Source organism: Lemur catta, chromosome 2 (genome assembly GCF_020740605.2).
Source record: "Lemur catta isolate mLemCat1 chromosome 2, mLemCat1.pri, whole genome shotgun sequence".
Lineage (NCBI taxonomy): Eukaryota > Metazoa > Chordata > Mammalia > Primates > Lemuridae > Lemur > Lemur catta.
Genome location: NC_059129.1, coordinates 45,938,083 through 45,962,147, shown reverse-complemented (window position 1 = coordinate 45,962,147; position 24,065 = coordinate 45,938,083). Strand labels below are relative to the sequence as shown.

The 24,065-nt window shown below is 51.9% G+C and overlaps 1 protein-coding gene across 4 annotated transcripts; it reads left to right on the top strand.

The window, feature by feature from the left end:
• The first annotated feature begins 293 nt into the window (after positions 1 to 293).
• Positions 294 to 24,065, top strand: ETV7 (ETS variant transcription factor 7). 4 transcript variants are annotated; one of them, XM_045543610.1, is made up of 8 exons: positions 353 to 599; positions 2,073 to 2,208; positions 13,923 to 14,087; positions 15,625 to 15,756; positions 17,905 to 18,135; positions 19,787 to 19,929; positions 21,734 to 21,834; positions 21,931 to 24,065. In XM_045543610.1, the coding sequence occupies exons 1-8, from the start codon at positions 594 to 596 to the stop codon at positions 22,031 to 22,033; spliced, it is 1,017 nt and encodes a 338-aa protein (XP_045399566.1). In that variant the 5' UTR covers positions 353 to 593; the 3' UTR covers positions 22,034 to 24,065. The 4 variants fall into 4 exon arrangements, with proteins under 4 accessions (XP_045399564.1, XP_045399566.1, XP_045399565.1 ...); XM_045543608.1 differs by lacking the exon at positions 13,923 to 14,087 and having other exon boundaries at positions 294 to 599; positions 19,787 to 19,947; XM_045543609.1 differs by lacking the exon at positions 13,923 to 14,087.

The following is a 24,065-nucleotide window of genomic DNA, read 5'->3' as shown; positions in this document are numbered from 1 at the left end:
CCGACGGGGGCTGTGGGGGTTCCCTAAGGGGAGAGGTACCTGGTGCACGAAAACCGCCTAAGCGGCCCCCTCCCATCCATCTGCGGAGACGCACAGGGGCGACCTGAAGTTGCCAGGACCAGCGGTTCCCTGGGCTTCTCAGATCCCGCAGAATCCCACCTCTGTCCCCACTGGAGCCACGATCAGTCTGCCCTAGGGGCTGTCCACCTGCGGGAAGTGGCCAGCAGGCTCCACACCTCCCGGGCGGGCGAGTGGGCGTCGCTCGGCGGCGTCGCTCCCGCAGGGGTAGCCCCTGCCCTCCCGCTAGCCCGCGTGGGCAGGAGTGGAAGCCGGATCCTGCTCTTTCGTTTTCGTTTCCGGGAAGGATAGCGATTACCCTAGCGCATCGCGCGCCTGCTCGCCTGGGGACCCGAGCGCACACGCTCTGGCGCTTCTCGAAAGAGATTTCCTCCCTCGCAACCTACCAGTTCTCGGGGCCAAGTTAGGGGTTTGAGGGAGGAGGTCTCAGGGAGCGCAAGCCTAGGGCCCCAGCAGCTTCAGCCAGGGGAGCGCTCACGACAGAAAGCCGGGTGGCTCCCTCCCCTCCACCTGGAATGCAGGTAAGAGCCTGGAGGCTGAACATGCAGCGCGCACGCGGAACCACCTGCACCCCATCCTTTCTCCACGACCTCAATTTCCAAATCCATTTTATCAGACTTTTTCCTGGCTGGAATCTCACTTTCCATCACATTCCTAAACCTCACCATCCATCCCTCACCAACCTCCCTGTCTATCTCTAGACACTGGTCACCACCCTCCCCCCGCCCCACGTTACATACGATTTGGAAGGCGTCATGCTCGTCACCTCTACACCAACCAGATGTGAGGTCCATGGAGGTTCCTGCACAAGTCAGGTCCTCACAGCTGGCAAACGCACTCGTGCTGTGACTCCCTCCCCCTTAGCGCTTTTCCCTAGGAGCCTCAGAACTGCCCCGTAGAGCTGGAACCAGTCCCAGCCCCAAGGCCTTTCTACACTCCCCTCTCTCCAAGGTCCGTACCGTGTATCAGACCCCTTCCTGGCAGAGGCATGACCCTCAGCAGCTCCCCGGCTGGCATTTCCCAGGCAGTTACAGCCCCGGAATTCCCCGTTCCTCTTACGTGGAGGACAGAGAAGTAGACAAGGAGCCTCCTGCAAGTCCTAGGGAAGTCCTTGGCCTTGAGCCCCTTCTCCAGCAAGGAAAAGCCCCCTTCCCCCACCAGGTGGCAACCTCTGAGGCTTGGTTACCTGGGGAACAGCACCAACTGGGGCAGGAGGGAGGGGCCAGCCAGAAATGAAGTGAGAACTACCCCAAAAGGTGTTGAATCCCCTTTTGGCAGCCAAGCCTTCTGGAGTTCACTTTGCTGGCTCTAGCTCCAAAAATCTTTCACTGCAGATTTCTGTCCTCAGACCCAGAGAGATGAATGTAAGCTCTTGAAGATACTAGAATGAAAAAACGACTCTTGCTAGAAGGGGTTTCACTTTTCCTTTCCTCCGTGTGGCAGCCTGTGGCCAGGTATGCGACCCAAGGAGCCTCCTGTTTCTACAAAATCCTGCCACTTTTTAAATTCTCTAACGAACCAAATCACTTTGGGGTCTATGCTGCTTGTAAAACTGTAAAGAGACAGACTTCCCTTGCCAAGACCTTGGGGTTCAGAAATTTATACTTTCTTTTTCTCTTTTGAAAATAGTATTTATTTGTTTGTTTCTGATTTAAGGCCTTTTTATCCTGAGTTCTCTTATCAAGTTTCCAGTGAGTAGTCAGTCCTAGGCCTTCAGATTTCAATCTTTTGAGTCAAGCCTTGGCAGGGGATCACTCTGGTAGAGTTAGGCACATGCATGGAAAGCTTGAATCAAAAGGATGAAATTTATCAAGTATCTACTCTGTACAAAATATTGATGGTACCACGTTGAAGACATACATGGTTCCTACTTTAAGATTGATGCAGTCTTTTGGTAGAGATGAACAAGACTCTTTCCCTTCCAAAAAAAATTCTTAATACATTTAAAGATGGCTGAGTTGCTCTTTCTTGACTGTCCTGGTTTTTTCTCCTAGGAGGGAGCATTGGCTGGTTCTCCTGTAAGCCCCATGGCAGCCATGCCACCCCGAGGCACCCAAGTCCAAGCCAGATGTGAAGCTCAATTGCACCTGCTGGATGAGGGGGGGATCTGCAAGCTGCCAGGACGACTCCGTAAGTAGATGGGAGGAGAAAAGCTGATTTTTTAAAATTAATTTTTAATTGAAAATTATACATTATAATTGTATATATTTATGGGGTACAAAGTAATATTATGATATGTGTATACAACGTGGAATGATTGCATCAAGCTAATTAACATAGCCATCACCTTAAATACATATCATTTATTCTTCCTAACTGCAACTCTGTACTCTTTGACCAACATCTCCCAGTCTCCCCACCCCTCAGTCTCTGATTACCACTATTCTACTCTCTGCTGCTATGAGTTCTGTTGTATTAGATTCCACTCATAAGTGAGAACATGTGGTATTTGTCCATTGGTGCCTGGCTTATTTCACTTAGCATAATATCCTCCAGATTCATCCATGTTGTTGCAAATAGAAAAGCTAATTTTATAAACATAAACATGATGTGCAGACTCCTGTTATCTAAGGAATTACTTTCTCTCTGTTTGCTATATCTTTGCTAGGTTTTCTTTAACTTTCCTTGGTGAGGAAGTCAGAGAAGGTGCACAGCTGACATGGCCAAGGGTGAGGGGCAGACAGTTTCCTCATTGGTAAGATGAGGGTTGGGATCAAATGAGCCACTGGGTCTCTTGCAGCCTAAAGACAAAGAGTTGGAGACATTGCCAGTGAGGAAACCAGATGAGACTAAACAGTGTGTGTTTATTATGTATGTAGTTGTCTGTATGTAGAACCCTCTTTTAAATAATTATGTTTAATTTTTATGGTTACAAAATTAGCATGTGCTTATTGTCAGCAATTTGGAAATGACAAAGAAGCATAAGAAAAATATATGGAATCGCCAAGTCTACCCAGAGATAACCATGGGAACATACGGGCCATCTCTTCATTTCCTTTTCCTAAGTAGAGCTCTTACCTGAGGAAACTCACAAGCATGGAGCAGGCTGATTAATGTATTTATGCCTGTGTTTCAAATGGCAAAGCTGAGAGGCAGAAAAGCTAAGTGACATGCTCAAGGTCACACAGGCTCTTGATGGATGCTAAAGCCAGACCTTGGTCCTGCTGGTCACTTCTAAGAGATTTATTAATAGAAGTGCACTTCCCGCGCCATGAAATCAGCAGATGGACAGCTGGCTGGCTGGGGTCTCTGATCTGGGTGGGAGTCTTGGGGCAGCTGGGGGCAGGCACATCTGAGCTGGATTGTGAAGCCTCCGGGACACTTCCTTCCCAGCTGGCCCAGTGGCTGGAACCCTGCTCTACTGATTTCACTCCCTTCTGACTTCCTGGCCACAACCTGCTTATTGAGCCACTGACAGGACTGAGCTGAGGGTTGAGCAGAAGGTGCTCAAAGGCCTACAACCTCTGCCGTCCACAGCCTGACGTCCTTTTAATGGGGAACATGCCCGTCTTTCCACAGTTGGAGGGAAGTTGGGACTGACACTTCAGCCTCGCCCAGGAGCAGGCTCTGGAGGGAGAGGAGCATAGAGGAGGCCCTGGTGCCACAGGGCAGTGGCGGAGGGAAGTGGCAACTCCACTTTGGGAGAGGTCTGGGGAGCTCTACAAGGACTGTCTGTTGCTTCAATCTGTCCCACTCACCAAGTCCTAGAATGTCCAGCTGGTGGAGGCCTTTATTGTTGCATCAAATAACTCTTTTGTATTCCATATTAGGAAAGCAAGGCCCAGGAGACTGTGTTCTGCCCAAGGTCATGTAACCTTCAGTTTCTTCCCTTCCACACGGGCTGGCTCAAGGTTACTGGGTGAGAGGGTACAGGAGAAGTGAGGATTTAGAAAGTTTAGTCGTCACCTTGGAAAATACAAATCTGCAAACCTTTTAATTTTTTGAAGAGTGCATTTTGTTTGTTTGTTTGTTTCTTTTTTTTTTTGAGACAGAGTCTCACTCTGTTGCCCGGGCTAGAGTGCCATGGTGTCAGCCTAGCTCACAGCAACCTCAAACTCTTGGGCTCAAGCCATCCTCCTGTCTCAGCTTCCCGAGTAGCTGGGACTACAGGCATGCGCCACCATGCCCAGCTAATTTTTTCTATATATATTTTTAGTTGGCCAGATAATTTCTATTTTTAGTAGAGATAGGGTCTTGCTCTTGCTCAGGCTGGTCTCGGACTCCTGAGCTCAAGTGATCCTCCCACCTCGGCCTCCCAGAGTGCTAGGATTACAGGTGTGAGCCACCCGGCCTGCATTTTCTTTTGTTTATGTGTTTGTCATGGGGACCCAGATGTGTGTTCACTGGGACCTGGCGGGGGGGAGTTTGAGGTTGAAGGTAAGCCTAGAAGGTGAGCGTGGTGTCAGATCTGGGACTAGGAGTGGGAAAGAATTGATAAGACTGTAGAAGGTGAAGATCAGGTACCCGCCATGATTGCACTTTCAGATACTTTGAGAAAAGACTTATGGAGTTCTTGTTTTCTCTGAACCTTGGTTATAAAACAAACAAACAAAAAAGTACCACCTAATATGATTTTACGATACACACCTATCTATTAACTAAAGACACAAGGATAGAAATTTTAGCACTTCTAAGAAACAATTCCTAAGAATGAAGTTCAAACACACGATCTATAACTCTCCTCGGAGCACTGCGAAGTCATATTTCCATAAGGCCAAACTTCTCAAGCTCAGAAGCTCACTAAATATTTGTTGAATGAGTGAATGGACCGCTAGAGGTCTTCATCAAGGACATGAGGACCTCCAACCAATGCAGGACCCGTCCAGTGGGCCCCTCTGAGATGGTCACCAGGTCTTCCTGCACACTTCTAGTGACAGGAATCCCTCCCTCTTAGGGCAGCCTGTTCCCTGGCTGTATGACTCGGGTACAAGTCGCGGTGGCCTATTTTCTCCCAGGTTAGAACCCCCGAGGTAGTAATCCTATTGCCTCGGATTACATTTCCCCAGAAGCAGACCCTGAAATACTGCGGAGGGGTGGGGAAGAAAAACGGAGAAGAAAAGGAATTCCAAAAAATGTTCTCTCGGGCCAGTCAGCACTGCAGGCGACTGGAGCTCAAGCCCAGTGAGGCTTTCTGGGGACAGTGTAGAGCGGAGCTGAGTCACCCCAACCCAGGGGTAAGGAGGCTGGGCTTTCTCCACTTACTTCCCATCCGTGATGGGGGAGTCTCCTTCCGGGGCTGTTGATTCTCCAGCATTTCCAAGTTACCCTCTATGCTGGCGGAGGGGTCCTGCAGCCAGAAAAACGCCCCAGGGCAGAGTCAGCTGCCGGCATTAAGTAGCCTTCAGAGTGTAGCCCTGAGAGCCAGGGGCTGGGGGTGGGGCCCCAAGAGCATCTTCTCTATCTCCCTTTAGACCCCATGACTCATGATTATTGGAACTTCTGGAAGTATTCAGACAACACAGTGCCCTTAGTAAATATCTAACAGTCTCAAAAGACAAAGTACACTAAATGACTCATTTTCCTGTCAACAACATCCCAAATAAGCAAACTGCTGATGCCAAATGAGGGTGTGACTTTTCAGTTGGCTCGGGTGGTACCAACCTCCTGTTCCCACAGTCCTGGAAATAGGATCTCCATCTCTGGGCATCTCTCTGGCATTTATTCCCAGTCGCCTACCCCATTCCCTCCTTCTCCTCCAGGCTCCATTCTAATAGTCAGGACCCATCGGCCTCAGCAGGAAGTGAACAAACAAAACAAATTCTGCCTAGCTCCTGTGGGTTGGCGCTACATGGAGCACACAACCTGTTTGCCTGTAGAGCTCTCTTTTCTGTGTTTATTTGCCTGACAAAGATGTGCTGTAGAGTAGTGGCAAGGCCACCCTGAGGACAATTGTGTTGTGGCCAGTGACAGGAGATGGGCTGGGGTGGAGGAGTGGGATCTGGGAGGCTCTGGCAGGGTGTCCACGAGATTCACAACTACACTTCCTGCAAGAAAGTGGGGACAGAAGGAGGATCTCACTCCCCATCCCTGGTCTGTGGCCAGGAGGGTCTGCCCAAGGCTGGGGTGGGTCAGGAGCTATGAAGGGACACAGCTGTAGGGCAGGGACAGCTGTCAGGGCAGGCCCTAGGACTGTGTGGTCCTGCGGAGGTCACAGAGAAGTGCGTCTGGGAAGTGATGAACCCTCCAGGGGCAACTTGGGGGAATTTTGAGAGGAGGCAGTTTAGAGATGGTCACCACCACTCAGTGACACCACCCCATTCAATGACAGAGAAATTGAGACTCAGTGAGGGCCAGAGAGTTATCTGTGACACTAATGACCAGACTGGGCCTCAAACCCAGTACTCTTAGTTTCTGGTCCTGAGTCTCTTGGTTGTTCCCTGGAGCTGGTTTCCCTGGGAAGAGGTTGTGAACTTCCCACTTCGGATGCTGAGGAATTGAGACATCTTGTGTTTGAAGTTAGTGCCTTTCAAAGCTCCTAGTTGTACATAAGCCTTGGGAAGAGACATACAGCACCACCTCCTGTATTCCGAGTCACAGGGAGAGGGGTGACACCTCTCTGCAACTCCCTGGAGTGTAACGCAAGAGGAAAGGGCCTCTGGGGAGCTCGAACAGATTTTAGATGCTGTGGCAAGTTCACATCCTTCGCTTGTAAGAGAATTCCCGGGCACTTAACTGAATGGAGCAGCTCTGATAGGTGTGGCTTCCTGGTATCCTAGACCAGGGCTTCTCAGATTTTAATGTGCACTTGAATCTCCTGGAGACCTTGTTGAAATGCAGATCTGACTCAGTAGGTCTGGAGCGGACTGAGAGTTGGCATTTCTGGTAAACTCAGGGTGATGCTGCTGCCGCTGGCTTGAGGACTACACTTTATTTTCAAAATGCTGGTCAAGAATCACCAAGGAAGTGAAATCAACTTAGTGGATCAAGGTAAATATTTTTAAAAAATGAAATAGAACATATCAGAGTCCATGGTAAATAGTAAAGGCAATTGTGATTTCATGAACCCTTGGTTTAGGCTATTTATATACATGTGGGTGGGGCGGGTTATACAATGTGCTTGTTTACCTTGGGCAGAGGTCAAGGTAGTGTGAGAAATGTTACCCTAGATCGTGGCACATTAGAAGCAGGAAATGAGATGGACGCACGCATATGAGAGAGGGGTGGGGTGGAGTGGGGAGGATGGGGATTTGAAGTGAATGTTCTGGAAGTTGTTAGTATTGACAGTGATGTCATCACCTGACAATGAACAGGAATATGGCAAACAGTGGACAGATGGGAAATTCCAAAAACTATTAATTTAGGGAAAGAGAACCTCCCTCTTCCCTAAACGCAGGGCCCAGGGCTAGACCATGTGCATTTTTGTGCAAATTGAAAAGACTCCTCATTTGGAAAGAAGGCAAGCAAAGCCCTGGCTGGATTTTCCCTCCACTCTCTCATTCCTCCCCTCAGTCGGTGCCTTTGTGCAGGACACGACACAGCTGTATGCACTGGCCCTGCCCCCACGGTCTGGGGATGCCCATAAAGCTCAGTGTGCTCACCAAGAAAGGACTGTAAGCTGGGACAACGGGGCCAAGCACTGGGGTGACAGATTGGAGGGGTCTCTGAAGACATGGTAACGCAATAAACTGAGAGCAGTGATGAGTGACAAGCCGTAGGCATCATGGCAGAGTAACAGGCTAGTCCCTCTGTTTTCAGGCTGGGCTTCACCAATGAGGATGCTGACAACCATATTAAAGGCCATTTGCTGAGCTTGCACTGTTGTATTGTGCATGTTGTATTTCTTGTCTGATTGAATATACTCAATAGGGCTCAGAAGTAGCTTCTTTTATTATCCCTGCCTTACAGATGTGAAAACTGGGCCTTGGAATGAGGTGAATGATCTTGTCCAGTCACCAACAGTAAAATGGTGGAGTTGAATCTTGAACCTGCATCCCTCAGACCCCACAGCTGTCGTTTATTCTGAGCAACAGCTTCCAGCACATCAGGTGACGATAGCTCCCAGTTTTAGGGTACTGGCCAAGCACTTTAACTGTTTCCTGCATTCTTCCTGCAAGGGGACCCTACAAGGTAGACAGAAGCCAGCTGTTTGTTCTGATTCGGTTGCTGAAGGCTAGTCCAGCTCTGTTGCTCCTGGAGGTCACCAGACCTAGTAAACCACAGGGGTGTCGTGGGAAATAGCTTGATCAGGTGGGGAGGGGCAGCTTGAGGGGTCTTGAAACCAGGACAGAGAGGTTTTGACTTGATGGGCTTGCTAATTTGATTTCTTGAGCAAGAGAGTGAAAGGGGTGCTGTGGGAAGAGAGGTCTGGTCGGGGTGGGGTGGGGAGCTGAAGAGGGGGCTGGCCAGGAGGCCTGGGGGAGCCCCACACTGATTTCCACAGCTCACTTATTTAGGCAATTCGTATTTATTGAGCATCTGTTCTGTGCCAGGCAGTGCTGTAGGTGCCAGAGAGACAACAGTGACGAGACAGGCAAAGTCTGCACCTCCTGGAGCTGACGTTTTAGTCGTTTTAGTCGGGAAGCAGTGACTATGTACAGGAGCACCACGGGCCCTGGAGGGCCATGCGGCTGAGCAGGCAGAGAAGAACCCCTGCAGTCAGCCCTGCTGGGGCGATGGGGGAGGCACCAAGCTCTCCAGCTGTGTCGGCAGCTCCTCTGGCCGACCAGCTGGGGGCTCTGTCTAGATCTGTCCCGGGAGCTGGAAATCCCTGGTGAGCAGGCCACCAAGCAGGGAGAGTAAGATGGTATCTGGCTGGAGTCTCGAGAGACAAAGACGGCTAATGGGAAGGAACTGCAAATGCAGTGGATTATGCTGAGAGAGGAAGAGGCCGTGGGCTGGTCTGCTGGCGAAGCCCCGGAATTTAACTTGGTTAGATTGTTAAGGGAGGTCAGTTAGGCTCATCCTGGCGACTAGGTCAGGGAGACTTCTTGGGAGTAATCGACACCTTAGGTAATACTTGCCGGCATGTGTGCTGGCCCCTGTGCATTTTGCACGTGTTGCCTCATCTGACACGCAGAGCTCCATTTATCTCGGAAAGCACGTACCACATGCCAGACACTTCTCTTTAAACTGGTTATCCCCAGCATCCGTGTGACAGCTCTGTGTGGCTGGTACAGTCTTGTCATCATCCCCATTTTATAGATGAGGAAACTTAGGCATAGTCTTAAGTCACAGTTTACAGCTGCTCCAGCACCATCATCTGTGCTTTTGATGCTGTCATTGTTTTTACTTTTACTTTTTTGGGGGGTATAACTTACATACAGTCAAGTGGACAGATATCAAGTGTGCAGCTCCGTGAGTTTTATGTGTACACCTGTGTAGCCACCACCCAGACCGAGGTGTAGAACATTTCCAACGCCCCAGAAGTGTCCCTTGTGCCTCTTCCCAGTCAATTCCTATCCAAAAGGTGACCACTATTCTGACTCTTATCCCCAGATTAGCATGTTTGTTCGTGATCATAGTTTTATGTCTGGCTTTTTCCTCCTCGACATAGTGTCTTTGAGCTTTATCCACCTGTCATGTCTAGCAGTGTGTGTACTTTCTGGCTTCCCTGAGCAGCAGCCTGTTGCATGGAAATACCACAGTGTGTCCATTCTCCAGCTGATGGACGTTTAGGATGTTTCTGGTTCTTTTCTTTTATGAACAAAGCCCCTGTGGACGTTCAGATGCACGTTGTGGGTGGAGGTGTTCACCAGCTCTTGGGTCTCTACCTGGGAGTGGCAGTGCTGGGTGGCATGTGGCCCAGGCTCCTGACCGCTGTTGCACACTGACCCTCAAACAGCAGGGGAGCCCACCAGAGAGGCGGTATTATTGCCCCATTTCACAGAGGGGAGATTGAGGCTTAGACAGGGTGGGTGGCTTATCTGAGGTGACTTGGTGCTATGGTTTGAATGTCCCCTTCAAAACTCATGTTGAAACTTAATCCCCAGTGTCACAGTATTGAGACGTGGAGCCTTTAAGAGGTGATTGGGTCAGGAGGGCTCCGCCCACATGAATGGGTTATTCAGAGATGAATGGATTAATGGGTCGATGGATTAGTGGGTTATCACTGGAGGGGAACTGGTGGCCTTATAAGAAGAGAAGAGACCTGAGCTAGCGCTTGAGCACGCTCAGCCCCTGGCGGTGAGATGCCCTGCACTGCCTTGGGACTCCGCAGAGTCCCCACCAGCAAGAAGGATCTCGCTAGATGCAGCCCCTCAACCTTGGACTTCTCAGTCCCCATAAGTGTGAGAAATAAATTCCTCTTCTTGATAAATTCTCCAGTTTCAGGTATTCTGTTATAAGCAACAGAAAATGGACTAAGACACTTGGTTAGCAAAGGGCTGAGCTGGAACCTGGACCTTGAGCTTGGGGATTTGGTCCAGCACTAGGTGGCTGATCTGTGAGTGGCAGTGCTACAGGTGTGAGGGCCTTTTAGCCACTGCTAGGTCTGACTGAGACCCTGGTGGCCGACCCACTGCTCGGGACCTGGTCATGTGGTGGGGACTCAAGTCCATTGGGAAGCCCTTGGACATGAGTATTCTTTGAAAACATGGTGAACAAAAAGGTCCCTCTTCCTTATTGTTGTACTGGAGGTGCTGATGGCAACGGGATGAAAGGTGAAGCTGGAGTGAGCACGGGGTAATCAAAGAGAGTGGTGACAGGCCTGAAGTTTCCAGGTGCTACTGCAGGCTGTGTGTGACCTCATGGTTCCTTGGAGACATCTTGGTAAGTCCCCTGCCCATGTCTCTGGACCTGGGGAGCAGGACTGTATCTGTGGTTGATGGTGTCTGCCAAGTGCAGGGTTTCCCCTCTCAGTGTAATTTTAATGTTTTCAGGAAGGTGTAACAGCCAGATGGGTGTGTAATCCACCTCCACCCTCCAGCCAAACCCAGGAAAACATACCCCTCTGACTCAGAAATCATAATTTTGAGTTTTTAGGCTGACAGCATCAAGTATAGTGGACCAGGGAACTGTGCAAAAAATGTGAATTCAGGTAACATGCAATTGGCAGTTGCCCCCCAGCCCCAGAAGCCCTGGCAGGCTGTGGAGGACTGACATTGACCATCATGCGATCTCTGCATTTTACACTTTTCAGCTTTTTATGCCTCATTTATGTATCACCAGACTGATACCCCCATGGAGACTCTAAATTCCTATTTTCAATAGCAAGGCATCTTTTTCCCAGCACTCCTGCTGTTAAAATGATAGCTCATTCTTTCCTGATTGTGTCTGTCCCTGACCATAGAGGTGACGCGTCCTGTCTCTTGTTTATTGATGAATTTGCTCTACCACAGGGTTCTCACCTGGCGGCAATTTTGCCCCCTGCCCCCAGGGACATTTGGCCGTGTCTGGAGACATTTTTGGTTGTTAGAACTGGGCTGGCATGGAGTGGGTAGAGACCAGGGGTGCTGCTAAACATCCCACGATGCACAGGACAGCCCCTACAGCAAAGAATGATCAGGCCCAGAGTGTCACTAGTGCCAAGGTTGAGAAATCCTGCTCCACTCTGAATGATTGGTAAGATTTTTTTGTCTTTAAAAAAAATCAATTTAAGATGCTCTTGCCCTATGATAGGCATTAGCCTTTTATCTCTCATCTGCATTGCAACTATTTCCCCGAAACCTATCCCTTTTAGTTTTGTTTATGGTATCTTTTGTCACACGCATAAAAAATTAGTGTAGTCAAATGTGTCTCTTTCATTTTGATTACAGCCTCTGAGTTTCCTGTCGTGGTTGAGGTGTTCCCTACCCTTGTTAATGCATATTATTTTCTGTTTCTACTGCTATTAAGACTTACATTGTTCTATTCTCTAATACAACATTTAATAGAACCCATAACAGAGGGTGGGGGTGTGGGGGTGGCATTTAATCTACCTGGAAGTGATTTTTGTGAATGGTGGGAGGGGAGGGTCTAAATATATTTTTTTCCAGGTGGAGGGCCAGTTGTGTTTTTACCATGTCTTAGCACTGAATTAAAATCCCACCTCTGTCCTGCATCAGCTGTGCACACACGCACGCGAGTTGGACATCACTTATTCCTGGGCTCCATCTTCTTGTCCAGGTCCTCCGTCCCTCCCTCCGGCCTGTTTTCCAGTCAGGCCTGAGCTTAAGACCAGTAGATCTGACTTACACGGCACTAAGGTCACTTCTCACCTCTGTTCTTTTTTTCCCCTCTAAATAATCTTTGGGGCAATTTCAGACATTTATTCTTCCCTCTTATTCATTCTTGAGTCCCCAAATAGAAGTAAGGGAAACCTCTCCTAACTTGTGCTCTGACTAGGATTGTCATTAGGCACTGGTTGTGGGGTCCCTCCCTGCTGCCACACGCGCCCCATGCCGTGTCCTGGCAGTGACATAGTGCCTGGCAAGTGGCTGGTGCTCATTAGGTATTGGCTGAGTGAATAAACAAGTGAATGATGCAGACCTTTTTTTAAAAAAACATTAATTTGGCCGGGCGCGGTGGCTCACGCCTGTAATCCTAGCACTCTGGGAGGCTGAGGAGGGAGGATTGCTTGAGGTCAGGAGTTCGAAACCAGCCTGAGCAAGAGCGAGACCCCGTCTCTACTAAAAATAGAAAGAAATTATATGGACAGCTAAAAACATATATAGAAAAATTAACTGGGCATGGTGGCGCATGCCTGTAGTCCCAGCTACTCGGGAGGCTGAGGCAGGAGGATTGTTTGAGCCCAGGAGTCTGAGGTTGCTGTGAGCTAGGCTGATGCCATGGCACTCTAGCCTGGGCAACAGAGTGAGATTCTGTCTAAAAAAACCAAAACACAAAAAAACATTAATTTTATTTCGTGTGTTGTTTTGAGTAGAGGGCAGTCAGAGGTTGGTTTAGCCTTTGTCATTGCCAGGGTGTGGCCTTGGACAGTTGCTTCTCTCCTCTGCTTCAGCTTTCTTACTTGTAAAACTGAACCCGGTGAGATCTGAGTCTTTATACCAATGCAGTCATAAAATTTAATTTTAAATATGTTTTTAAATTCAGGAAGGTGCCCACAAAGGCAAATATGCCAAGGGTCCATGAAAGTCATGATGTGGCCCCGTTAAACACAGCCCAAATCAGTGATGTAAATAACTGGCATTAGGAGCACAGTAGGCCCAGGCAGAGTGGAAATGTGGGGAGAATAAAGCAGCCACTTGCCCGGGGATTGCCAGAAATAAGGGTGCACAGACTGGAGACGGGTGCAGGAGACTGCCTGTCTTCTGGGATGTTCCAGAGGAAACCCAGCTCTGAGCTGGCACCATGGAGCAGAGAGACCTGGGCTCCAGGCCTGGCTGTACCTCCTGCTACCTGCGTGACTGTGGGCTAATCACTTAGCCTCCGGGAGCCTCACTTCCTCCTCTGGGAAACAGTAGCAATAACACCCCATTCATAGGACAGTCATCCAACACGTGTTGATTAGGCACCTGCTGTATTCCAGGCACTGTTCTAGGTGCTGAATACACACGACAGTGCACCCCAGCACACCCAGTCCAGTGCCTGGCACATAGTAGCTCCTAATTAAACATTTGTTGAACGAATGATTGGAAAACAGGTCGGAGGGAGGGAGTACCAACAATAAATAAGTGGATACATATTATGTATGTGTGCATGTACATATAATGATAAACATGAACATATATCAAATGTGAAATGTAATTACAAAGAAAGTAAGGTACCAGGAACGGAAAGAATGGGACACAGTGGTAGAGCAGATGATGGGGCTCGGGGAGCAGGACAGGAGAGCATCTGCTCAGAGAGCTCTCAGGGCAAGCAGGGCCTGACACAGGACTGATGACCGATGGACGGGGAGAGGTCCCGGTCCTACCGAGTGCCCTCTCCCTCCACCTCCCCCCAGCCCCTGTCCTTGCCGCTTGCAGGCATCCAGCCTGCGCTCTGGAGCAGGGAGGACGTGCTGCACTGGCTGCGCTGGGCGGAGCAGGAGTACTCCCTGCAGCGCACCCGGGAGCACAGCTTCCAGATGAACGGCCGCGCCCTCTGCATCCTCACCAAGGACGACTTCCGGCACCGCGCCCCGGGTTCAGGTCAGGGAAACTCACTGGCCTCCCTGGGAGGCCAGAGGGACCCAGGGAGGGAGACCGAGGGGGTCTTCCTTAGGGAACTGTGCTCACATCCCAGCACTGCAGGTGCCCCTCTGTCCTTAAATGTCTGCCTGGTGGTTCCCAGCGGGGCGGGCCTTGGCGAAGGAGGCGGTTTGGCCGCTTGTTTCGGAGCTGCAGGGGCCTGTCCTCTCTCCCTCTCCCCTCCCCTTGCCGCGGCCCTTGTCTCCTCTTCCATTTCCGCCCTCCTGCCTCCCTCGCCCCCTACATCTGTCGATATTAAAACAACCGCCACCACCAGGGAAAGGTCCAAAATTCATTCACACTGAGGTATAAGTGACTGATAACAGCAAAAGCCTTCACCCTCAACGTGAGTTTGTAACCAGAAACTAGGTCTGGTCTGAGGTCAAGGGAACGAATGTCCTGTGACGGTGTTTCCGCAGCACGGAGCTTGGCCGGGAGAGCAGTGGGGGGCGGGGGGCAGCACAGCCCTTCGGAGTCTCTGGAATCACCTCGGATGCTCTCTGCACCTGTATTCAGGAGGCGCTTCATGTCTGTGCGCGTCTGGTATCTTTTCCTTAAAAATACACTCATGTTTTGTTTGTAGCCCGTCTTTTGGCCAAGCAAGCCCATGGCATTTGTGGCAAAGAGATTTTCTCAAATATTCTGTTCACTCCTTTTCTCCTACCAAGCCCACAGCCAGTCTCATGTCACATCCCAAGTCCTGTCACCCACTTTCCCCCGTGAGCCTCTGCCAGTGGCTGTTGGGACTTTAGTCCCTTTAGTCCTCGGATTTAAGAGCTCTGGGGCATGGTGGGGGCGGGCAGGGACACACAGACAAGGCTTCAGGCTCCCAGCACAGCTGTGACAGTCCTACACCCAGGCGACCCTGGGGAGCAGGTGAGCTTGGGGCTGGTCCCCGTCACGCCTGTGTCTGTCTTTCCTGCTCCCCACAAGCACCTCTGGTCCTTGAGTGCCCACCACCTACACCTTACCCCGCTGGCTGCCCGGGACCCCCAGGCTGGCTCTGGGCCCATGGATCCCCCTCTTTCCTGCCCTACCGTCAGCACCTTAGCCCAAAGGTGCGACCATGGACAGGGCTCGATCCCGCCTTGTAGGAAGAGACTAGGACTGTTTTGCTCCTTAGAAAGCCGGGGCAGCCTTTTAATAAAGCTTGGGAATCCCACGAGCCTTAGAAGAACTGTTGCTGCCCCCAGGAACATGAGGTACAGTTGTACAGTTTGTGCACTGCACACAGGCCCTCAGCCAGGGGTGTGTGTGGGCTGCTTCTGCAAGCTGTGCCCTGGAGGCGGCTGCATCCGGGGCAGGAAGGGATGGCTTTCTAATATGCATCCACCAGGGGGCGACACGGGCCCAGCCGGTCCCCAGCCCCCGGCCTCCTGCAGCTGCAGCAGGAGCCTGACCTCCACCGGCACAGGCTTGAGAGGTAGGTGACCGCACAGAGCGGTGACCTCCCCTCCCGGCCTGCTCAGCGTCCGGCCCTCCCATCCGCCCACCCCAGGTGACGTCCTGTACGAGCTGCTCCAGTACATCCAGACCCAGCGGCGGGCCCTGGTGTGTGGGCCCTTTTTTGGAGGGGCCTTCAGGCAGAAGATGCTCACCCAGCACCCCGCCGGGCCCCTGGAAGGGGAAGGTGAGGAAGCTCTTCGTGGAGCTCTGAGCCCCTCAGATGAGCCTCACTGGGCGGGCAGGGCTTGCTCCGGGTGGAGGGAGGAAAGAGACCGGCGTGGGCTCTGCCCTCCCGGCCTGGGCACTCCTGGCAGCCCTGCCTGCCGCAGCCCTCCCATCTCCCCCCACTGCTCTGCTGTCCTCTCCAGCAAAGCGTTGTCTGTATCGGGCCTCAGTTTCCTCTCCTGATCTCTCCATGGAAACCGTTCCTGTCAGGGTCCCAGGGACCTGAACATGGGGATGTCCGTGTCCACGCTCAGTCGTTATTCACTGTGACCTCTCATAGCCTTTGACCCAGTGGGTCACCCCTTTCCCCCAAACTCTGTCTCCCCTTGGCTTCCAGGACACCCCACTCACCTGGGTCTCCTCTGCCCGCCTGGTCTTCCCTTCTCCATCTCCTTTTCTGGTTTCTCCTCTTCTCCCCACTGCTAAATGCCGAGGCACCCCAGGGTCAAGGGCCTCTCATGTTCTCTATCTGCACTCAGAGCCCGGGTGTTAGACACCATGAGGGGCCAATAATTCCCATACATGCCTCGACCTCCAAATTCCACACGTGCACGCTGCGCACTGCCTGTCTCACGCCTCCACTGGGATGGCCCCGACAGCCCTAACCCAAACGTCCCCTCCTCTCCCAGGCCCCCCACCCCAGCAAACCCCAGCTCCATTCTTCCAGTTGCTCAAACCAAGACACTAGACATCATCTTTTTTTTTTTTTTTTTTTTTGAGACAGTCTCACTCTGTTGCCCGGGCTAGAGTGCCATGGCGTCAGCCTAGCTCACAGCAACCTCAAACTCCTGGGCTCAAGCGATCCTCCTGCCTCAGCCTCCCGAGTAGCTGGGACTACAGGCATGCGCCACCATGCCCGGCTAATTTTTTCTATATATATTTTTAGCTGTCCAGCTAATTTCTTTCTATTTTTAGTAGAGATGGGGTCTCGCTCTTGCTCAGGCTGGTCTCGAACTCCTGAGCTCAAACGATCTGCCCACCTCAGCCTCCCAGAGTGCTAGGATTACAGGCATGAGCCACCCCACCTGGCCTAGACATCATCTTTGATTCCTCTCTTTCTCCCCACCCTCATCCCAACTGTCCACAAATCCTTGTCAGCTCTATCTTCAAATTCATCCAGAATCCAGCCTCTTCCAGTCCTCCACTGCGGCCCCCACTCCCGCCCCATCGCCTCTGCAGAACCTCCGCACTGGTCTGCTCACCTCTGCTCTTGACCTCCTGTGGTCTGTTCTCAACAGAGCGGCCAGGTCAAGTCACTCCGCTGCTCAGAGTCCTCCAGTGGCTCCCTTCTCACTCGGAGCCACAGCCACAGTCCTTACAATGACATCCTGCCCCTGCCCTCCTCTCCCACCTCTCTCCCCCTTGCTCATGCCGATCCAGCCAGCCAGGACTCCTGGTTCATGGAGCAAGCCTGAGACACTCCTGCCTCAGGGCCTTTGCACTTGCTGTTCCCGCTGCCTGGCATTCTCCCCTCTGCTCTAGATACCCACGTAGCTCACGCCTTGCCTCCTGCAGGTCCCTGTTCAAATGTGACCATGTGAGTGAGGCCGGACGGACCTCTCTAAAATTGCAGCCCTGCGCCTTTCACCATCTCTCTATCTGCCTTATGGCATTTTATTTTTTTCTCCCCATATTATATACTGTTTCTATTTCTTGTTTTATTTTAATCGTCTACCCACCCACTAGAATATAAGTTCCCCAAGGGCAGGGGTTTTTTTTGGGCTCAATGAACTGTCCTCAAGATTCTTAGAACAATGCCTGGTTCATAGAAGTTTCTCAATAAATATGTATTGGGCAAATACAGGAGACACTGGATACAGGGCACCTGGGTTCTAGACCCAGCTCTGTCACCTCTGGCTTTGCAACCAGTTTCACGGATGAGGAAACAGGCTTGGGAGGTTAAGTTACTTGTCTAGGGGCCACAGTTGGCACCTGGGCTGCTGGCCCTCACGCCCTGCCCTCCACTCCCTCCCTGACCTTCTAACCAGGGGCTGGGTGGAGGCAGAGCATTAGGGGTGCTGCCCCACGGGGCCCCAGGCTCGCCATTAAGGGGCTGGGGTGGGGGAGGCTTGGGGCCCACAGAATCAACGTGCTCATCCGCTTGCAGAGGGGACTGGGCCCTTTCGGGCGGGCCACCGAAGGGGCCTCCTACAGCAGCCACCACACCCAGGGCTTGCCAGCTCCTTCAGCCACCTGGATGCCCCGGGCCTGGCCAGGTTGCCCCTTGGCAGGGAGGAGTCCCTCAGCTTATCTCACTGTGCGGAGCTCGGCTGCAAGACCGAGGGGGTCTTCTCCTTCCCCACGATGCCACAGGCCCCCATGGACGGCAGGATCGCCAGTGAGTAGGAGGCTGTTTCTGGGGGAGGGGAAGGTGGGTGAGGCCAAGTCCCAGAGGGGTCATGGGTGATAAGGACCAGGGTTGTTTTGCCTGGATGACAGGGGGTTTGTACTGGGGGGCTGGGGGGTGAATGGGCTGCCCGTTTCACAGATAAGGAAACCAAGGCACAGAGAGGTTAAGTAACTTCCCCAAGATCACCCAGCACTGGTGGAGTTGGGTTGTGAACGAGGGCAGTCTGGCTCCAGAGCCTGAGCTCCAACCAAATAATACACTTCCACTTTGCATTCATTCTTGAAGGATTGATTAACAGATGGGCAACCAGACAGACTGACAGAACAGCTGCCCAACTTTCTGAAGCATGTTTTCTAGCCATGGTGGGGCCACCACAGAGGGGGCAGGAGCCTGGCATCCGGGTTGGAAATAACTGAAGGTCACTAAAAACACAGTTATTGGCCCAACACATAAGAATGATAAATACTTGAGGTGATGGATACCCTAAAAACCCTGACTTGACCATGACACATTCTGTGCATGTAACCAAATGTCACTTATACCCCATAAATATGTACAAGTAGGCCGGGCGCGGTGGCTCACGCTTTTAATCCTAGCACTCTGGGAGGCTGAGGTGGGAGGATCGCTCGAGGTCAGGAGTTCGAGACCAGCCTGAGCAAGAGCGAGACCCCGTCTCTACTAAAAATAGAAAGAAATGATTTGGACAGCTAAAAATATATATAGAAAAAAATTAGCCGGGCATGGTGGCGCATGCCTGTAGTCCCAGCTACTCGGGAGGCTGAGGCAGGAGGATCGCTTAAGCCCAGGAGTTTGAGGTTGCTGTGAGCTAGGCTGACGCCACGGCACTCACTGTAGCCTGGGCAACACAGCGAGACTGTCTCAAAAAATATATATATATGTACAAGTATTATGTATCAGTTAAAAACACAATTATTGGATCTGTTTAATTGTAATGCTGGCATTCTTGGAGCACTTACCGTACACCAGGCACTGCACTAAGGGTTTTGGCCTGCTGTGTTCTAATCCTCATACCACCCCGGCGAGGAAACTGTGGCTCAGAAGAGGCCAGGTGACTTGCCTGGGAGGGCCCAGGCGGCAGGCCCAGGCAGTGGCAGTTAAGACCACAGTTGCTCCCAGATCCCGCTGCCACCTGCCCTGCATGATGGCACGTTCACTGTTCCTGAGCCTCCCCTTTAGGGGCTCGGGAGGATGGGTGTTATAAGGATTAGACGTCAAGGGGCTGAGCGGCTGGGCGGGGGCAGAGAAGGACCTGGAGTCCGAGGCCCGGCCACCGACCCCGGGGCCCCCTGCCTGCTCTGTCACAAAGGAGCCTGGCTTTGCTGGGCTCGACTCCCCACCTGCCTCATACTTAGGGGCTTGGCCACTGCAGACACATCTGGACCTCTCCGACCCCATTTCCTCACCTCTTCCTGGGATAAAGGTAGCCACTTCCTAGAGTTGTGTCCACTGAATTAGACAGTGAAGGAGACCCCATAATTGGCTATTTCTGCTAGTACCATCATCTTCATCACCCTGCTGGTGCTCCCAGGGCCCTGGCCTCAAGGTTCCTGAGGCCACCTTTCTAACACCTGTCCTTATAGTTCCAATAAGGCTGCTGCACCCCTGTGCTAAATTGCAGACTGCCGGCTACTGTGGGATTACGTGTATCAGCTGCTCCTGGACACCAGGTATGAGCCCTACATCAGGTGGGAAGACAAGGACGCCAAGATCTTTCGAGTTGTGGATCCAAATGGGCTCGCCAGACTCTGGGGAAACCACAAGGTGAACCTCAGTCAGCAGGTGAAATGGCTGCAACATTTCCAGAAGAAAATAGAGGAGGGGGTCAGAGTGGACCCCTCAGTGCTAGAAGACAGTCCTCAACCGATGGGGCCTTCACCAGTAGCCCCAGAAGTGCCAGGATCATTTCATTTTGGGAGATACTCAGGGACAGGCAGTTACCTCCTATGGGTGGGGAATGTCCCTGAAACTCAACAATTGTGCCTTCTGATTGCTTAATCTTACCTTTGCTTAACATTTGAGGCTTTCAAAGCATGTTTACATGAATTGCACAGTGAATGCTGTGGGTGGTTGGGCCCGATGAGGAAGCTGGGACAGAAACCCGGGTCTCAGGCCCCACGGGAGCATCAGATGTCACAGCCAGAAAGGCCTGGGAGTGGCTGAGGCCGCATCCCATGATGGAGAATGACGACACCTACACAGGTGTCTGTGAGGTGATCTTAGGTGGTTGACCCCAAATTCTCATAATTAAGTATTTATTTTTGAATTAAGATTTAAAAATGTGACTACTATTCCTATTTCATGATTTATAGTAGTAATGTAAAGAATGTGTCCTTTTTAAAATATAAAGAAGTTTAACTAAAAAAAAAATGGATCTTTTAAAGAAAACTATTAACAATAATGGTAATCGGCAATTTATAGTGATTCCTAAAATGCAGTTGTGTCTGATTGCCAGGCACCGGTCTGAGCGCTTTAGCTGCGTTAACTCATTTAATGCTTGAACCACCTTGTGAGGTGAGTGTTATTGGATGCAGAAACTGAGGCACAGCGAGGGTTAACGACTTGCCCCGGAGTATACTCCCCTCCCCGGGCCAAGAGACTTGGACCCAGGCTGTGTGGCCCATGCTCCACTGTATTATGTTGCTCTTAGCATTGCTGGTGGCCAAAAGGATGCAAACAGCAGCAGTTCTGGTTACTTGTCTGGTCCAATCCCCATAGAACACAGGGAGGGAGATGCCCAGCGAGCAGCAATTCCATTTAATGAACTCATACTATGTGCCAAGCACTGTGCTAAGTGGCTTCATGGATTAGCTAATTCAATCCTCACAAGCAACATGTGAGACAGATGCTGTCCTTCTCCTTATATAGCCGGGAAAACAGACTCAGAGAGGTAAGGACAGTTGTCCAAGGTCACACAGCTGCCAAGTGGTGGAGCTGGGGCTTAATGCCGAACCCCAGGCTCTTTGCTCTGACCCTGCACTGCCTACACTCCACAGACAGGAAGAAAGACTAAAAGCTAAAAATATATATAGAAAAAAATTAGCTGGGCATGGTGGCACATGCCTGTAGTCCCAGCTACTCGGGAGGCTGAGGCAGGAGGATCGCTTAAGCCCAGGAGTTTGAGGTTGCTGTGAGCTAGGCTGACGCCACGGCACTCACTGTAGCCCGGGCAACACAGCGAGACTCTGTCTCAAAAAAGTCACACAGCTGGTGGCAAGGCCATCCGTGCCACTGCACCATGGTATCTCTCTGATTGCATTCCCCACAAATGTGTACACTTGTTTGTTACTGCTTGTGACATTTGCTATTTGAAAGTGACATACAGTTCACTCCCGCCCCACAGTCTCAGCTGGGTAGGTGAGAAAACATCCTGTTATTTCTTCCCCAATCTTCCCCTCCCTTTCCCCTTCCAAACTCTAGCAAGCGCTTATAAACCCTCACAGAACCCTGGGCAGAGGGGCGTAAGAAGCCACCTGGTCTGACCTGCTCCCTTCCAGGTGTGGAAAACGAGGCCTGGAAGAAGCAGGGTGTGGAGTGGGGGTCTGATGTGGGCCGCTTTGCGTTCCAGAACCGGGTGAACATGACCTACGAGAAGATGTCCCGTGCCCTGCGCCACTATTATAAGCTGAACATCATTAAGAAGGAGCCGGGGCAGAAACTCCTGTTCAGGTGAGCAGCCTAGGGGCTGAGGTGAAAAGGGGAAGCAGGGCTGGGGTTGGGTGGGCTGGGGCAGGGGCTGATTCTCAGTTACGCCCTGAATTCCAGATTTCTAAAGACTCCGGGAAGGATGGTCCAGGACAAGGACAGCTGCTTGGAACGGCTGGAGAGCCAGGAGTTCAAGGACGAGATGCCAGAAGTCTCTCTGTGAAGGGCAGGAGGACTCCCATGAAGACAGTCTCCTTCCTCCTACCCGGGCAGTAGGGATCCCCAGCGGGGCTTTGTACCCATGGGACCGCAGCTGTCGTCTTGGGCCTCAGAGCTGCCTGGGGACCTGGGAGGGCTGGGACGCCTCACATCCAGGACAGTGGAGGTAGAGGGTCATCCTTTGGGTAGAATGCCCTACCCCTTGGGACCTGCCCACCTCCGAGAGGAAGCCAGGCGTGGACAGGGCATCCAGCCCAACACCTTCAGTTTGCAGAAGAAGGGAGTGGAGTGGGAGTGGGAAGGGAGTGGGCCTCAGATTTCCTCATCTGTAAAAGGGGCTCCTAATAACCCACCCTCGGGGGCTGCTGCGTGAAGTGGGAGAAAGGTCAGTGCTCTGTCAGCCTTTGGAACAATAACAACATCTGTCGCTGATGTTGCTCAAGTGCTTGCTACATGCTGGGCCTTGTGCTGAGGGCCTCGCACATGTTTTATCGCACTTAGTTCACACACCAACCCCCTCAGGTTTAAAGACAAAGAAACTGAGGCAGAGGCTCGCAGAGCTGGCGTGTCCCTCCAAAACACAGCGCAGTGACCTGTTTTCCTTCAGCGCCTCTGAACGTATCCGGGCAATCCTCAGATGGAGGCGCTGGCCCGCGCTCTCAGGCTTCACTTCTGCGCTCCTGTCCCTGCATCTGCCGTGTGACCTTGGGCAAGATGCTCTTCCTCTCTGGAGCCTCAGGCTTCTCTTCTGTAAAATGGGGATGCTCCTCCTGACCTGGCCTCACAGGGTTGCCGGGAAGCCCCAGTAAGGCGGTATTCGCGCGGTGCATGTACACGCCTGCTCTGCGGTAGCCAAGAACACTGCAAACCAAAAGCACCTGCGTCCCGTGGGTTCAGCTCCCTCCCCTGCCCCCCAACCCCAGCACCAAGTGGGGCCTGTGCCCTTGCAATCCCCCAGGGAAGGACGGGGCAGAAAGAGCAGGGAGTGTTTTCACTGACTCGAAAACAGAACTTGGATGCACATCTTCTTCCTCGGAAGGAGGAAGCACCTCTGCCCCCACCCTCTGCAGGTCAGGAAACCCCCGTCTCCGTGGAGCCTGCGCTGGCCTGAGTCCCTGCACAGGAGAAGTTGACAAGGATTCTTGGACTTTGGGACGCAAAGCTGTGACAGCTTATGAGCAGGCAAACTCCTGGCTTGGTCCTGGCTGGGGCCACAGTACACACCCGAAGGGGCCAGGCAGGTGGCTTTGGAAACAAGGTTCGGTAGGAAAATGCCCGGCCCTTTCACTTTCCCTCTGAGACTCCCATCTCCTGACCTTGCTCCAGGGTGAATCTGTGCGCCAGAGCTTTTCCCATCACCTCCTCACCCCGGAACTGCACAGCTGGCCTGGGGGGACTGCTGAAATCCACTTGTCCAGGCCCTCATCCATAGATCCGGGCACTGCGGCCAGAGGAAGTGACTTGCCCAAGATCACACAGCCCAGCCCAGCCTGGCCTCCGGGCTGCTGATGTGCCCTCATTTCTTCTTGTCTCATCGTCCTCGTGGGTCCAAGATAAAGAGGTTTAACGACAGGTTGGATTCTTAGGCCACTTCTTCCAGTTACAACAGTGGCATTTACTTGCTAGTGTGTCAATGGCCGTCTACAGCTGCTCTCCCAGGGGCTATGCCTTACCCCCGGGTGATGGATCTCACCCAGCGCTGGGACCGTCAGGGCCAGGAGTGGGCGTCTGGGAGGGCAGGCGTGGGCAGGTCCACCAGGCACATCAGGGCCTTGTCTGGGGACGGCCCCCCGCATGCCAGGAATAGACGGATTCATTTGGGCCTTCCTTCCACAAGCACCAGTTGAGCACCTGCTCTGTACGTGGCACCAGGTGATGCTCCAAGTTTACATACATTTTTCACACTGAGTCCTGAAAAATGGAAGGTCCCTGAAAACTGCATATGTCAAAACAGACTTTCTCATAAAGAATTTTTTTTTGAGACAGTCTCGCTCTATCACCCTGAGTAGGGTGTGTCATCATAGCTCACAGTGACC